At 40.1% G+C, this 15,942-nt stretch overlaps 1 protein-coding gene and 1 non-coding gene across 2 annotated transcripts in view; both read left to right on the plus strand.

The window, feature by feature from the left end:
* Positions 1-15,942, plus strand: part of LOC104594462 (RING-finger, DEAD-like helicase, PHD and SNF2 domain-containing protein) — a 128,568-nt gene continuing 112,626 nt past the window's right edge. The window contains exons 1-5 of the mRNA XM_010254736.3: positions 1-176; positions 665-1,478; positions 1,669-1,875; positions 6,577-6,635; positions 6,737-7,238. Coding sequence (XP_010253038.1) covers positions 667-1,478; positions 1,669-1,875; positions 6,577-6,635; positions 6,737-7,238 — 1,580 coding nt within the window. The 5' untranslated portion in view covers positions 1-176; positions 665-666. The remainder of the gene's footprint in view (positions 177-664; positions 1,479-1,668; positions 1,876-6,576; positions 6,636-6,736; positions 7,239-15,942) is intronic.
* On the plus strand, positions 6,110-6,214 carry LOC148801860 (U6 spliceosomal RNA). The gene has a single exon (XR_016083344.1). It is a non-coding gene; the product is annotated as a U6 spliceosomal RNA (small nuclear RNA).

A 15,942-nucleotide genomic window follows, 5' to 3' on the forward strand; every position in this document is an offset into this window, starting at 1 on the left:
GCAGGAAAATCTAAAATCTATCCGTGAGACCGTGACTCCCTTCCCCCACCCCTCTGGCCCTCTCCCTTCCCTCGCCTCCGAAGTTCTGTAACGTCCACTTAAGAGGGAATGCACTAACTCGCGAATTCATCCAATTTCTTCTAACTGCATTCCTGGAGGACACTTCGATTTTTCAGGTTAGAGTCACTGGGCTGTTCTTATATATTGAGTTCGCTGCATATGCAGTTGGGCATCTACGAACTTTTTTTTTTTTCTCGTTGGAAAATCAGAGCTAATTTAATTATATCATTCTGAAACTAGAGTTTATTTTCCTACTTTGTTTGGTCTAATTCGGAAGATGTGCTGTAATAAAAGTTTATTACCGTGGAAGTTCACATAGTTTTGCAGTTGAATTTCGGGAAGGTCTAGTTTTCCAAGCACTTGGTGGAAACAAGAAACCTGTCAGTTGTAGTTTGTACATTTGGTTTTACGGGTTTATCCCTGAATTTCTCCTCTTCCTGTATTCAAATTTGATTTAATCAGGTGAAATCATTACGTGGAACAAAGATTTTCGAGTAAACCAAACATTAAATCTAGAAGCCTTTATGGTTTCGTGTATGGATTTCTTGAAATCTCAGCAAATATATATAACTTCATTCTTTTTGTTTTAATTTGTTACATGTAGTGATGGGTAGAAAGAAGCAAGCACGTCCCCGACGGTCAGGAGGAATGTTAGAGGACCTTCATAGCAATGGAAGAAATTTAGAAAATTCCACTGGTTTTGAAGATGCAAAAACTGAAGAAAAGTTTAGTGATTCTAGTGAACCATTTCTCGTAGAAATTGATTGGAGTTCCTATAACTTGGATGAGCACCATGACATTGCGGAAATCATTCTCACAGATTTGAAGTTCAGTGAAGGGTATTGTGGCTACAGATTCGCAGAGGATTTACGCAAGGGTTCTAAGTTTTCACTTCGTTTTCTGCTGCAGAATGTAGAAGAGTTCAGTAGTCGTCTTAGGTTAGGTCACTGGCCTGTGATATCTGCCGATTGTATCTCTTTGGAGTTCTTAGAAACACGTAGGTTGGAGGATAAGGAAACAAAATCTGTAATATTAACGGGGAGTTTTGATGGGCCAGATGAGGGAGTGTCAGGTCTTGTACACTTGGTTAGTCAGAAAATTTTGATGCTGAGGTTGGTTAATGATCCTGAAGTTGAGGAAGTTTCATCTCTCAGTGTGAGAGTGGAGATATTTAATAATGCTTTTGTTACATGCGACACACTTCTGGAGAACACTAGGCAGCTTTGGAAAAGGAGTATGATGAATGTTATGGCTTGGTTGCGGCCAGAGGTTATAACACCAGAAGCTATATATGGTAGTAGTAAAATGAACCTTGTGGAATTTAGTACACATAAAGTGACAGGTTCTGGCAGCTTTGTCTCTAAGAAACGTGCTAGGTTTGATGCTGCTCAGTTCTATGAAGCCATTAAACCATCCAAGTGAGTAATATTGTTTCTTAATGTTGTTTCATCTTCTTGTATATTTTGTTCATGTAGAACATTAAAACCCTGGATGAAATGTAATGCCTCTGACTTTTGATTTTTATTCTCTATATTATTTATGGCTTATTAGCCAACGCCATATGGTTGGGACAAGGCTTACATGATGATGATTATTTATTGCTTACAGACTGGAGCCAATGTTGGAAGATGAACTTCATGATTTGCTTCCTGAATTGAGACCATACCAACGCCGTGCAGTTTATTGGATGGTTCAACGAGAGAAGGGGGCTTCTGGAAATTGGATCCAAAGTGATCAAAATTATTTCTGTAGCCCCCTCTGTGTACCTGTGGGTTTCCTTGATACACGTTTGAAAATGTTTTACAATCCATTTAGGTATGATTTTCACCAGTGGTTTCAATTATACCTGGTTGGAGATATATCTTCACATACTTTTTCATGGTAATTATGTATAACAACCTATATGGGCTACACAACCGGGGGGAGCCCTCCACACCCCCCCAAGCCAGGTGAAGGGGCTTGATACTTTGATCCCAAGTCTCTGCTACATCTAGCCAGAGACCTTACCAGCAAGCTAGCTAGCATCTTATATCATACACACCATAATCATATGTTACACATGCATAAATGCATAATTTTGACACATCCAGTTTACTTCTCTTGTCTTTTATAATTAATGGAATTTTCTGAAAGTTAAAGAAGAGAGGATCACTTAAAATAAATTCTCTCCCCAGAACTTCGAATGAAAACAATGAATAAGATTTCTACAAGCTTCTTATTGGCTCAAGCCAAATTTATGCTTATTTCTTGTAGACTGTACTTTTATCCTTGTGGTCCATAGATTTTGTCATATATCAAGCTCCCATTGTAAAGAGAAAGCATAAGAAATCCTCTTTGGTAGATGCATCTCTTACATCCCTATATACGTTTGAAATAATTTTTTTTGATCAATAACACACCAATTTTATTAAGGAGATAGAAACTTTTCTTGTATCAAATGGTACAGAGAAGACAGTACAATAATAAAAGCAACTGCTGGCTGAAACAAAACAGCTCAGAAATATTACAAAGTTACATCAATCCCTGGACCTGGTGACCCCTACACAAGACTATCATTGTTTTTTTATTTTTGATAAATAAAACTATCATTGTTAACTCACCGTCCTTGCAAGCCCAACAGCTAATCCATTAGCTGCTCTAGGTATCCATTGGAATTAGCAGTTCAGGTTAGATGTTAGACTTTTAGCTTCTCTTATCTTCTGTCCTAATATCCAAGGGCCTTCTATTTCATTCTCCAACCAGCTGATTACTACTTTGCAGTCCTCTTCCACCATCAAGTTGGGAGCACTAAGAGAGCAGGCTAGTTTTAGTCCTTGAATGAGAGCATGTATCTCTGCTCGTAGAGAGTTTGCAACACCTAGAGGGCCTGAGAAACTGATTTTGATAATGCCTTGATGGTCTCTAACGACACCCCCTTATGCCTGATGGCCCAGGGTAACCAAGCCTACAGCCACAAAAATCAGATTAAGAGTCCTCCTTTCAGATACAGTCCATGAGCCTGTTGCCTTTAAATTCTTTACTGCTCAATACTCAATACACTGTCTTAACCATGATTGTCTCTAAGAACATATTTTTTTCTACTAAATCCTTACTTTTGAAGATTCTTGCATTTCTTTCCCCCCAAATATTGAGAGTTGTTTCTCTGAAATATTAGAAGGACATGGCCAACTCAGTTTGTAAAGAAGGAAGATTTGAGATGATATCTTACATTAGTAGGAGCAAGGGAGAAATAGATGATCAATACTCTCCCCATTTGAAAGGAAAAGAATGCATACATGAGGGGATATGCACCAAGATTTACTTTTTCTTGGAGATTGTCACAATTATTTACTATCTTAAGAATCACTCCCCAAATAAAGTCTTTAACTTTTGGTGGTGAAGGTCCATCCCAAACCTCATAACATGGAAAAGGTATAGGTGACAAAAGGGGCTTTGTTTAAAGCTTTAAAAAGGATTTGCAAGAGCATTTACCCAAAGGATCCACTAACCATACTCTTTTGTCTTGATCCTCTCTAAGGAGGAACACCTCATTGAGGATGTCAAACAATTGAATTACTTCCCCATTCTCCAAATTTCCAAGACAACCCCTAAAGCCCCAAGTTCTAAGACAATCCATAAAGTAAAGGGAGAGACAATTTCCCCAACAACTTTATTCTTGTGGGTGGACAACGGATATAGTATAGGATATTGTAGTGCTAATGTTAATCTTCCCACCACGTATCTTCCTAAAACCTCACTTTGTTCCCTGCAACAAGGTCCATCTTCACAAAATCAAGAAGACAACCCATAAAGTAAAGGGAGAGAAAATTTCCCCAACAACTCTATTCATGTGAGTGGATAGGGCACATAATGTCTAGGAGATTGTAGTGCTTATGGTTTATCTTCCCCCCAAATATCTTCCCAAAACCTCATTTTGTTCCTTGAAACAAAGTCCATCTTCACGAACTCAAGAAAACCACTGGAGATTGATTTTTAAGTGGCTCTTCTTGTGTGTCTGGAATCCCAACTATTAAGATGATGATCATATTTACCTTTTATTAAGGAATGCTAAAGATATTGATTTTCAACCAGTAATCTTCAAAGCCATTTCCCTGAAAGTGCTGAATTTCTATCTTTAAGCTTTTATATCTCAAGTCATCCATCCCTTCTCAGTTCTCTCTTACAAATATCATGTCAATTCAACAACAAGCAACTCTTTTTTGCTGCACCAGGTTCCCAAAGGAAGTTCCTAATGATTCTTTGTAAGCATCAAATGATCTTATTTGGGGTTCTAAAAATAGACATTTAGTAGACAGGGAAGTTAGAGAGTGTAGACTTAATGAGGGTGATTCTGCCACCAAGGGAGATGTAGCTTTTTTTACACGTGGGTAATTTCTTAGAAAACCTCTCAACCACTCCATCTTGAAAAGAAGAGGCTTTAGGCTGTCAAGGGTAATACTTTATGGATCACATCATCATCCCACAACGTAAAATGTCTGGACACTTCTCCAAAACCTTATGGTTCATATTTATCTCTGCCACAACAGATTTTGCAAGGTTGTGTCATTTGCAAAGTAGATGTGGGAGATATTCTCATTGTCACTACCGATCCTTAACTCTCTAATCACGGCCTTGCATGCTTTAACATTTAGCCTACACAATACCTCCACATCCTAGAGGAAGAACAAGAGAGGGAGATAGTGGGTTCCCTTGCCTTATGCTGCGGGAGGCTTTAAAAAACCTTTTGGAGACCTGTTAACCGGTATAGATAAATAATGAGGACAGATAAACCATCATTCATTTGATCCACCACCTACCAAATCCCATTTTATTCACCACCGACCTAAATAAGCCCTAGTCCACATGGTTTCTAAGTCGAATTTTCATACGAAGAATTTCTTCCCCAATCACTTAGCTTCCTCTATCGCCTCATTAGCAACCAAAGTTTGATTAATAATTTGTCTTCCCATTATGAAGGCCTTGGGGCTTGGATATCACAGAACCAATAGCTGCCCTCAATTGCCTAGAAAGAACTTTAGCTATAATTTTTATAAGCTAGATATGAAGCTGACTGATCTGAAACCACTTATGATATGTATGAAATAATTGCATGTCTTGGGTCCTCTTCTTTTGAATCAGATCACTAGTGTTGATTCTTTCTAGAAACGTTTTGCAACAAAAACTACCCCCTTTGCGTGAAATAATTGGTGTCATGCCAGTTTGCAAAGACTATTTGGGAATGGGCTTCTTCTCTATTGGGTGTAGTTGGATCCCCCCTTTGAATCTGCAGAGCCTTTTTTTTTTCTTCTTTTTTCAGGTGGCATCTGAAAAGGGGTAGGACTATGTGGAGATGCCTAAGGGCTGTGGTATGCTGGTCTCTATGGGAAGAAAGAAACTCTAGGATTTTCTCTGAAATAGAGAGAAGTGCTGAAAACCTGAGAGATATGATTCATATAAGGGCGGTGCAGTGGCTGAAATCATCAGAGCTGTTCACAGATTATACAGAGGATGATCTGTTAAGGAAATGGGGAGAGATTGCTAGATGCACCCAGGTTAAAACAGGACTGAGTTTGTCTTGGACCCCTCCCCCCTTTGGCTTTATGAAACTGAACTTTGGTGGTAGTAGTAGAGGGAACCCTGGGCATTCAGGGGCTGGGAGTGTGTTTAGGGATGAGAATGGAAATGTCTCAGCCCTGTTCTCAGGTCCAATTTTGGTGGGTGATTCTCTCAGAGCCGAGATCTATGCAGTTATGGAAGGTGCCCAAAGAGCAAAGGAAATGAATATAAGAAGGCTTGTAATTGAAGGGGATTCGGAGGTGGTTGTAGGGTGGCTGAGTGAAGACAATACTGGGTTTATGGAATTACAACAATGAAAGGAGAAAGTTTAGGTGGCTAGTTAAAGACATGAAAATTAAGTTCAGCTGGGTGAAGAGATCTGCTAACTCGTTTGCTGATGGGTTAGCTAAGCAAGGGGTGGTGAGGGAATCTATGTTCTGGGCTCAGTTGTAACTCTAATTCCTATTCATGGGGGCTCAAGCCTCAGTTGGGGGAGATAAGAAAGTTTATCTCCTTTTTTTTTTTTTGACATCTGATAAAATTGGAACGATACAGAGAAGATTAGCATGGCCCCTGCGCAAGTTTATCTCCTTCTTTGTAATTAATATTTCTGATTGATTAATGAAATGTGTTATTGATAAAAAAAATGTGTGAAATAATTAACATGATCTTATGTGGAAAATAAGGACATGTTGATATACTTGGAAGGTAGAGGTATGTTATCCCGGTTCTCGAGTTATAGATAAAGTTAGAAGAAGTTCCAGCTTTGTTCTGATAATATTATTCAGATAATTTTTTCTCCAAAACCATTGGAGGAAAAATAATCCTCTTTTGCATTTTTTGCTATCAAATTAATATTTGTTTTGTTCACGCATTGCATTTATTAACATATTTTTTGAGGGTAACAATCATAATCTCTTAGTTCTCCAACCGTAGTTGACCTTAATCCATTTTCTCACATTGGTTCCATTTCATTTCCAGTGGAGCTGTTTCATTGCATCCGGAGCCTTTCTCATATGTCCCTGGTGGGATTCTTGCTGGTGAGTCCTGCTGCCATAATCTGTTAGACTGTCAAAACTATATTTAGTATTTTGAAATCTTGTGTAAGATACTATGAGACATGATTTCTCACCAACCACAGATGAGATGGGACTGGGAAAAAGTGTTGAATTGCTTGCTTGCATCCTTGCTCATCGAAAATTTCCATCTGAGGATGAAGTTCCTTTTCACAATGAAAAACAAGTTACTGGTGGTTGGAGAAATAGCCTCAAAAGATTGAAAAGAGAACGTGTTGAGTGCATATGCAGAGCTGTAAGTGAAAGCTCTAAATATAAAGGATTATGGGTACAATGTGATATTTGTGATGCTTGGCAGCATGCAGATTGTGTTGGTTATGTACCTGTAGGAACGAATTTAAAATATGACAGTTCACATGTAGAAGGCCACTGTAAGAATGGATCTGTAAAGTTACAAAAGCAGTTGAAAAAGAAAGGTGATACTAAAATAGTTGAAATGGATGGGAGTCATATTTGTCAGCCATGTTCAGAATTGATCCAAGCTACTGAATGTCCTGTTGCTACTGGTGCTACTCTTATAGTATGTCCAACACCTATATTGCCCCAATGGCGTGCAGAAATCATTCGGTATGCCCCTTACTTTTTGTTCTTGAAGTGGTTATATCTCTCAGAAATACAATATGATTATGATGCTGTATCTTCTTTTGGTTATCTTTCTCTTTAGTATTCTTGAAATCCATAAAGATGAGAAAAGTAAAGCATTCTTTATGCCAAATTTAGCAGTAAAATCATCTAATTTGTTCCTTCTGTTTGGCACGGTCAACATGGTTCTCCAAGCAAGTTCTCCCAAGGTACACTAGAATCCATGGTTAGGCACTTGAAGAGTCACCTTGAAAGAGGAAGTGTCCATTTGGGTTGGAAGGGGGCAGTCCACAAGATAAGGTTTATAATAGAAAAAAGAGGATTTTGGGGATTTCACCTAGAGAAGTTGGTCTGAAGGAGGTAGGGGGTGCAAGAAGGGGATGAGATTTTGGAGGCAGGGGGGGAGGGGGAGAGGAGGCAGAGGTGAATGGGGTTGGTGGGCAAGAAGTTAATGAAGGATCTCTAAAAGGGGAAGTGGAGATCGGTAAGTTAGTGGAAAGGGAGGTGTGGGTGGGTAGATCACTTGGCCTGTCTTTTGGGGTGGGGAAGGTTTTGCGAAAATTGCCTTTGAACAATTCAAAAGAAATAAAAGAGAGGAGAAAATTAGAAAAAGAACTGAGAAGATAAGAACTGGAACAAAAAAGGGGGAGAAGAGGAGTTCTTAGGAGAGGAAGAGTGAAGATCTGAAGACTCAAGAATATTGGGGGCATGAGGTCAGAATGCAATTTGCAAGCTGAGCTGTGCGGGTCTGAGGGAGGAAGAAGAAGGGCAATGGTAAGATTTCTGACTTGAGGATACAATTAGAGGTAGTTTCACTGCAGGATTAATTCTGGAAAGCCTCGATGCGAGTCTGAAGGGTGATCGAAGGGGGATGGACATCGGAGAGCTAATCTTGAAGGGTCACTAGTTTTCAGGGCAGTAATGTTAGAGTTCTTCTCTGCTGTTTAGCATTTCTGGTGTGTCATCTTGGACACCCATTGAGGTTGTAATACTTCTTATTTATTCTTCAAAAAAAAAAAGACCACCAGATGGATCTTTGAGAAATTTTTAGCTTTTTATTGTTTAAAATACTGAAATTGGTGGTTTTTCCCCATTAAGTATGGCAATTGACCTTTCTGAGTTTTTACTTAATACTTCTAAGTAAACCTCTTTGAAAGCTTATCAATTTGATTTTTCAATACAACCCTGTGTATGCTATTGATGACAGGTCACAGGTTGATGTAGAACTAGGGATGATTATGGGCTTGGGCTTTATCCCTAGACCTGTTCACGGGCTGCGCTTGAGCTTAGCTTTTTCCAAAATTTGAATGGGCCCGAAGCAGTGTAAAATGTTCATAGACTGAGCCCGAAGCCTGCCTGTGAATAGGTCTACCTACCTCCTAGTATATGGGTCTTCATGCAAAGCCCAGGCCTAGTCTACATGGGCTTGGTTTTGGGCTTTCCAAGTATGTATGTATGCATGTATGTATGTATGTATCTATATATATATCCACATGTATATGTATACATATACATATATATACACAGGTGTATACATACAAGTAATGAAAATTTTATTTATAGAATCAAGAAGTGCAAACGATACAAGCATCTCTTAGAGAGGTGTGTGAGGTGCAGCCTCTCCCATCATAATAAGCCAAGAAATTACAAATTACACCTGAGCCCAATACTATTGCTCCCTATTCACCTCTTGCTTAGCTAATGTATCAGCCATCCCATTAGCCAACCTCCCCACCATTATCTCCTCAAATTCATGTAACTTGGTAGTCATTTGAACTTTCTTAGTGTAATCCTTGTAGGTCCAAATTATTGACTCCGGTTCCTTCAGCTACCCCACCACTAGCTTTGAATCTCCTTCAATCATCAAGTTCTCCAAATTTAGCTCTTTTGCAATATCTATTCTTTGTATTACAACAAGAAATTCAGCCCTAATAGAGTCCCAAGCCTATATATATTGTGTATATAATAGAGCATAATGTAAATTATGTAATACGTATTATGTTACATAATATAATATTTTATCACTTGAATTCCAAAGAAGAGAGGCCAAAACTCCTAAAGATTATAGGCCAATGAGCCTTATTGGGAGTGTATACAAAATTCTTTCAAAGATTTATTTTTTTCATCAGTAATTCTTTTAAAGGTTCTCTCATAAAGGATCAATAAGGTGCTGCCCTCGATCATCTCTCCTTTCCAAGGTGCCTTTGTGGAAGGAAGGCAGATTGTGGATCAAAGTTTGGTAGCCAATGAGTGTGTGGCAGAAAAAAGAAAGGGTAGAGAAAAAGGGTTGGTGTGTAAAGTGAACCTAGAGAAAGCCTATGATCTGGTTAATTGGGAAGTTCTCCTATAAACACTAGAAAGGTTGGGTTTTGGAGCCAAATGGAGATCCTGGGTTAGAGGATGTTAAGTTCAGTCCATTACTCAATTCTTATTAATGGTGTAGCGAAGGATTTCTTTCCAACTGAGAGAGGAATTAGGCGACCCCTTATCCCCTTTTGTTTACCCTAGTGGCTGAAGTTTTAGGTAGAATGGTGGCAAAAGCTGATCTCCAAGGACTGATTAGAGGGTGGAGGTTAGGTAGGAATCAAGTGGTTGTTAACCACCCCCAATTTGCAGATGACACAATCTTTTTTTTGTGAAGGGGGCAATGATGAAGTAGTGGTAAACCTAAAGTTGCTGCTGGATAACTTTGTAGGGGTGATAGGTTTAAGGATAAATTGGACCAAAAGTGGTATTGTAGGGGTTAATCTGCAAGAAGGGGAACTCCTAAGATTTGCTGAGATTTTGGGGTGTGAGATTTGAAGTTGGCCATTTAGCTACTTGGGTCTTCCTCTAGGAGGAAACCCTAGATCAGATGGGTTCTGGAAGAGCCAATCATTGAAAGATTTGCTAGGAAGTTAGCTTTATGGAAGAGGAATTATATTTCTCTAGGTTGAAGGATAACCTTGATTAGAGCCACATTGGCAAACCTCCCTATTTATTTCCTATCAACCTTTAGAATACCTTGTAGGGTAGCAAGGAGATTAGAGAAATACATGAGAGACTTCCTCTGGGACCCAGGAGAGGAGAGGAGAGGAAGGTTCACTTGGTTAACTAGGAACAGGTTAGCAAGCCTGAGGACCAAGGGGGTTTGGGAATAGGGAACTTTTCACTTAGGAACTCAGCTCTTTTTGGAAAGTGGCTCTGGAGATTCCCTTTTGAGAGTGATAGACTGTGGCACAAAGTTATCTGACTGAAGCTTGGGATTCTTTGGATGGTTTGAAAGTTAATTGAGTTTGGATTCCTAGGGAACACAATCATACTGTAGATGGCCTAACTAAATTTGGTGTGTATTTGGAGCATTTGTATAGCGACAAGCTTCCTCCTTTGTAACTTGTAGGGGTTCCCCCCTGCTTTGTATATCTCCCCTTGACCCCCCCCCCCTTTTCTTAATAAATTCTGGTTAAATTTTCTCAAAAAAAAAGTTGTTGAGAGCATTCATGGGTTGAACAGAAATGGCTAGGATGCAAAAGTTGCCTTTCATGTTTCTTCAACTTCTCCTTGGAAAGCAATTCATGAAATCTGCCCTACCTTCCTTAATTCCATTCGGCTTGATGTGGGAAAGGGCAATAAAGTTCATTTCTGGGAGGATCTTTGGGTGGGAGAAACCCCACTCAAAGATCATTTTCCTTATCTCTACTTTGTCAAACCTACGTAATTTGGGAACACCTGGTCCAAATGTGGTTAACTGGACTCTAGGTTTCAGAAGGGGCCTCAGGGAAAATGAATGTGACTCTTTAGTTTAGTTGTTGGATCTACTAGGACAAGTTCACTTGGATCCATCCTTGAAAGATTCTAGAATCTGGATAGGCTCTTCAGATGGCCTCTTTTCTTGTTCTTCTTTTTTTAGTGTTCTTGCATTGCCTAGTATCTCAGTTGGGGAATTCCCTGTGAAAGAAATTTGGAGTAAGCCTATCCCCCCCAAAAATTCAAGCTTTCTGTTGGGGAATTTTCCTTGGCAAGGTAAATACTTGTGATATTTAATCCTCGGAAAGGATGGAAATATTTAATGATTTAGGAAAGAGGGAAGCTGATAATGAGAAACTAGAGGACATGAACTCTTTAGTTGTGAATATTCTGGGTGACTCGAGTAGGCTAAATGACTTAGGAAAGGTTAGCGGGTCGGATTTTAGGGGAAAGTGCTCTAAACCAGGTGGGATTAGAGGACCTTTAGCAACTCACTGGATAATCCCGATGAGTTATCTCTTAGGTTTGACAATCGATCATCTGAGTTCTTCCACCACAATGATGAGAGTTTGAATGGCTGCCCCAACCCAGTAATGATACAAAATTTGTCCTCTACAGGGGAAAATGAAGCAAAAGTTAGGGATGTTTTGGAAGGGGAAGTCGGAGTGAGTAGTAACGAAAGTAAAGCCAGGGAAGAGGGAGAGAATAGAAAAGGAGATGAGGAGATTGGGACGGAAGGAGCAAAAGAAAAAAGAGGTGTGGACGAAATGTGGGGGAATAGAGGAGGAGAGGAGGACAGAAGTGTTGAAGAGGAGGAAGGAGGGAAGAATGATCTAGGAACAGAGAAAGAAGGAAGTGAAGATGAAGAAGGTAAGATGGAGGGGAGGTAAGAACTTATCAAAGGAAAAAATACAGAACTTTCCCACTAGAGGAGAGTGGGGAATAAGAGCTAGAAGTGGATTCAAGGGAAGAAAATAAGTCTGAACCAGTGATGGATGGGACCCATATGGTAGAAAAGACTGCTAACATCGATGAAGTGGTGAATAGGGGAGTAGAAGTTAGCAGGATGTTGGATCTGTTTTTTCTAGGAGGGGAGGACTTTGCAGAAGAAGCATTTAGATCTGTGGAGGAAACCTCTGGGAAGAATGAAGGTTCGATAGATTCAGAGTTTTATCCTGATGGCGATAATTCGAAGAAGAAAGAAATGGAAGTGATTACCGGAGGTTGTGGGGATATCATAGAGAAGATTGAAGAAGAGGTCGAGGGGGTGGCTATTGAAGACAGGGTTTAGAAACCAACAGAGAATACCGAAAAAACGGTGGAAAATCTAACAAGCTTGTCAAAAAACCCAAAGGAATAGTAAAAAAATGACAACAAAATGGTTCTCAAAAAGCTGAGAAAGATGCTTGAATTGGTATCCTGAGGTCGGAAGTTTTTGTTTAGATAATTTTGGGCATTGTTGGGCGTTGGGCTGGATCGATATCTTGGTTTTTCGTCTTTTGGTTTTATATGTACTGTTATGGGGAAGGGATTTCATAGTAGGGTCTTATTTGAGTTTGGGCCAATCTTAGTTGATTTGGGTTTGTTTTTGCCTCTGAGGGTGCTTGCTTGAATTGGCTTTTCTTTTCGGTGATTGCTTATCACCCTCCTTGTAATCTTCTTTTTGTTTTAATATTTTTTTTTTGTTATCTTCAAAAAAAAAAGGTAAATACTTGTGATATGCTGCAGAGAAGAAGGCCTTTTGCTTGCCTTTCTCCCCATATGTGCTCTCTTTGTAAGGAAAGTGGTGAGATCCTTCTACATTTATTAATATCTTGCTCCTTTGTGCATCACATTTGGGAATTCTTTTGTATTCTCTTTTGTTGTAGGTGGGTTCCCCCTCAAGATGTGGAAGGACTTTTCAACCGAGATTTCTTGAGCCAATCAAAGAAAAGAGGGATGGTAATGTGGAGAGCTACGAAGGCAGCTATTTGCTAGGTAGTTTGGGAAGAAAGGAATAACAGAATTTTCTTGGAGTCAAGTAGAACAGTGGAGGAAGTGATAGACACTATAAAAGTTAAAGTAGCTCATTGGGTAAAATCCTTGCATAGATTCCGATATTTCTCAGTCACAGACATTTTAAGAACCTGGACAGAAGTAGCACAATCCTCAGGAGCGAAAGAGAAAGTAAGGATGGAATGGAAACCTCCAGAAGGCAACAGGATTAAACTGAATTTTGATGGAAGCTCTCTTGGAAATCCAGGACTGTCAGGTATAGGAGGAGCAATCAGAAATTCTGAAAGGAGGATATTGGATTTGTTCTCAGGGCCGATTGGCATTGGCAATTCACTAAAAGCTGAGTTATTGGCACTGCTACAAGGGCTGAAGCTAGCTAAGCAGTTAGGACTTAGGCATATTGAGGTAGAGGGGGACTCAAAGGTGACCATCTCTTGGGTTACAAACAAGAATTATTCCGTGGACCTTCAAACATGTGATTAGGGAAGTGGAAAAGATTGTAAAGGAGGTAGAGGCTGAATTTAAATGGGTCAGAAGGAGCGCAAATGGGCTAGCTGATTATCTTGCCAAACAAGGGGCATTGAGGTAACAATTGTTTTGGGCTGCACTGTAAAGCGGGACAGAAATATACTAGTTTGGACATTATTCCCATCTACAAGCCGTAAAACTTTATTTTAAACCTATTTTAAATAAAACTCTCTTTTGCCGATCGGAAAAAAAAATTCTTGGCTAGGTTGGGCTTGGCTTGAATGAAAATGGAATGGTCATCCTTGTGCATTACCTGTAGGTGTTAGTCTTCTGATCTTAAGCCTACACTCATTGAGCTACTATAGTGCTTACATGCCCCTACCAAAGTTTAAAATGTTGGTGTCCGTGGAAATATTGCTCTTCCAGATATAGGAAACATATGGAATGTCATACAGAAGTAATGTAAATTTTGATGGGAGCTCTTTTGGTGTTCAAGGGATGGCTGGTATAGGGGGAGTATTCCGGGATTCATTTGGCAAGCTGTTGACTTTGTATTTGGGTCCTATAGGAGGAGGTAAATCGTTAAAAGCTGAGTTGATGGCATAGCTACAAGGACCAAGATTTGAAAAGCAATCCAGTTTCCAGCAATTGGAAGTGGAAGGGGACTCCAAAGTGGTCATTTCCTGGACAATATTCAATAGTCAACTTCCTTGGATCTACATGGGGAAATTGAAAGCCTATCAAGGGAGTTAAATGTTGCTTTTAAGTGGGTGAGAAGATGTTAGAGGCACAAGGAGACAGGAACTACAAGTATATTCTAGAAGGAGGAGAAGGCCACCTCAGCATAAGGAAGCCAGTGCAAAGACAACTGGAGTTAACTGAATCAACTTGGAGTTAACTAAATCAAACAAGTTGGCAAGTTGTTATAATTCTGTTATAAATCAGTTAAGGCCACCTCAGCATAAGGAATCTAGTGCAAAGACAGCTGGAGTTAACTGAATCAAACAAGTTGGCAAGTTGTTATAATTCTGTTGTAAATCAGTTACATTGAAGGCAAGGTTGAATATAAATACCGAGTTGTACTTACAATAAGGGGATAATAAAAAAGATTTGATCTTTTTCTCTCTTCACTCTCACTTTTCCCTATTCTGGAGGTTATCCTCCCTCGAAGAGGATCTGAGTTGGGCAGCTACCCAACAATTGGTATCAGAGCCTGCAACAAGCAACACCCTGCCAAGTACAAGGTCAGAAACAGTGGATGATCGGATGGATCGCATGGAGGTCCATCTGCACAAGACCACAGGAGAATTACAAGAAATCAAGGGGGCAGTCAGCGTGGTTGGGCCTCAACTCGTTCAGCAAAACTGGATTTCCCAAAATATTCAGATGAGGATCCCATACCCTGGATCTTTAGGGCAGAAAAATATTTTGAATACCACGATACACCTAGCCATCAAAGAGTTCTTGTCGCTTCATTTAACCTGGAAGGAGAAGCGATCTTGTGGTTCCAAACGGTTTCGGCGAGTCCACCCACAAGTTTCTTGTTCTGAATTCACAGAAGCTTTGTGCATCCGTTTTGGACCCATTGGCTTTGATAACTATGATGAGAATCTCTCAAAACTCAAGCAAACTGGATCTGTGAGGGATTACCAAGTCAAGTTCGGAAGACTGTCGACAAGGGTTCATGGGTGGCCTGAAACTGCATTGCTTGGCTGCTTCATCGGCGGCCTAAAGGAAGAAATAAGAATAGAAGTGAAGTCCCTCCAACCCACCTCCTTATCGGCGGCAATGGGTTTGGCAAGATTGCAAGAAGAAAAGTTTAATCGATTGAAAAGATTGGGTCGACCGAACACATTGTACCCGCCCCAGTGCCATTAAGAAGATTATCTTGGGCCGAGATGCAAGCCCGAAGAGATCGTGGTCTTTGTTATAACTGCGACGATAAGTTCGGTCCAGGCCATAAATGTAAGAATCCCCAACTATTATTACTACAAACAGATGAAGCTGAAACTCGGGAGGAAATCCCTTGAACACCCATTGCGATACCTACTGAGTTAGAATCTGAGGATGGGCCAGACCCACCTGAGATATCCTTTAATGCATTAACAGGACTGACCTCCACCCAGACAATGAGAGTGGTTGGGTCAGTACAGGGCCAAGCAATTTCAGTTCTAATTGACAGCGGGTCATTTCTCAACTTTGTGACCCAAATGGCAGCCAAACAATTGGGCCTAATACAAGAACATGTGTTGCCATTCAATGTACATGTAGCAGATGGCAGCAACATCAGCCGTGATAGCATATGAAGAGGGGTCCACCTGAAGTTACAACAACATTCATTTCTAGTGGACCTTCATCCATCAGAGATGAGTGGAGCATATGTGGTATTAGCCTATTAGGTGTGTAGTGGCTACAACAGTTAGGACCAGTTGTATGTGTGATTGGTCAAGACTAACAAGGGATTTCTCCATTAATGGACAAAAGTATCATCTAAACGGGG

Source organism: Nelumbo nucifera, chromosome 2 (assembly GCF_055504915.1).
Source record: "Nelumbo nucifera cultivar China Antique chromosome 2, China Antique-T2T, whole genome shotgun sequence".
In the NCBI taxonomy this organism is placed as follows: domain Eukaryota; kingdom Viridiplantae; phylum Streptophyta; class Magnoliopsida; order Proteales; family Nelumbonaceae; genus Nelumbo; species Nelumbo nucifera.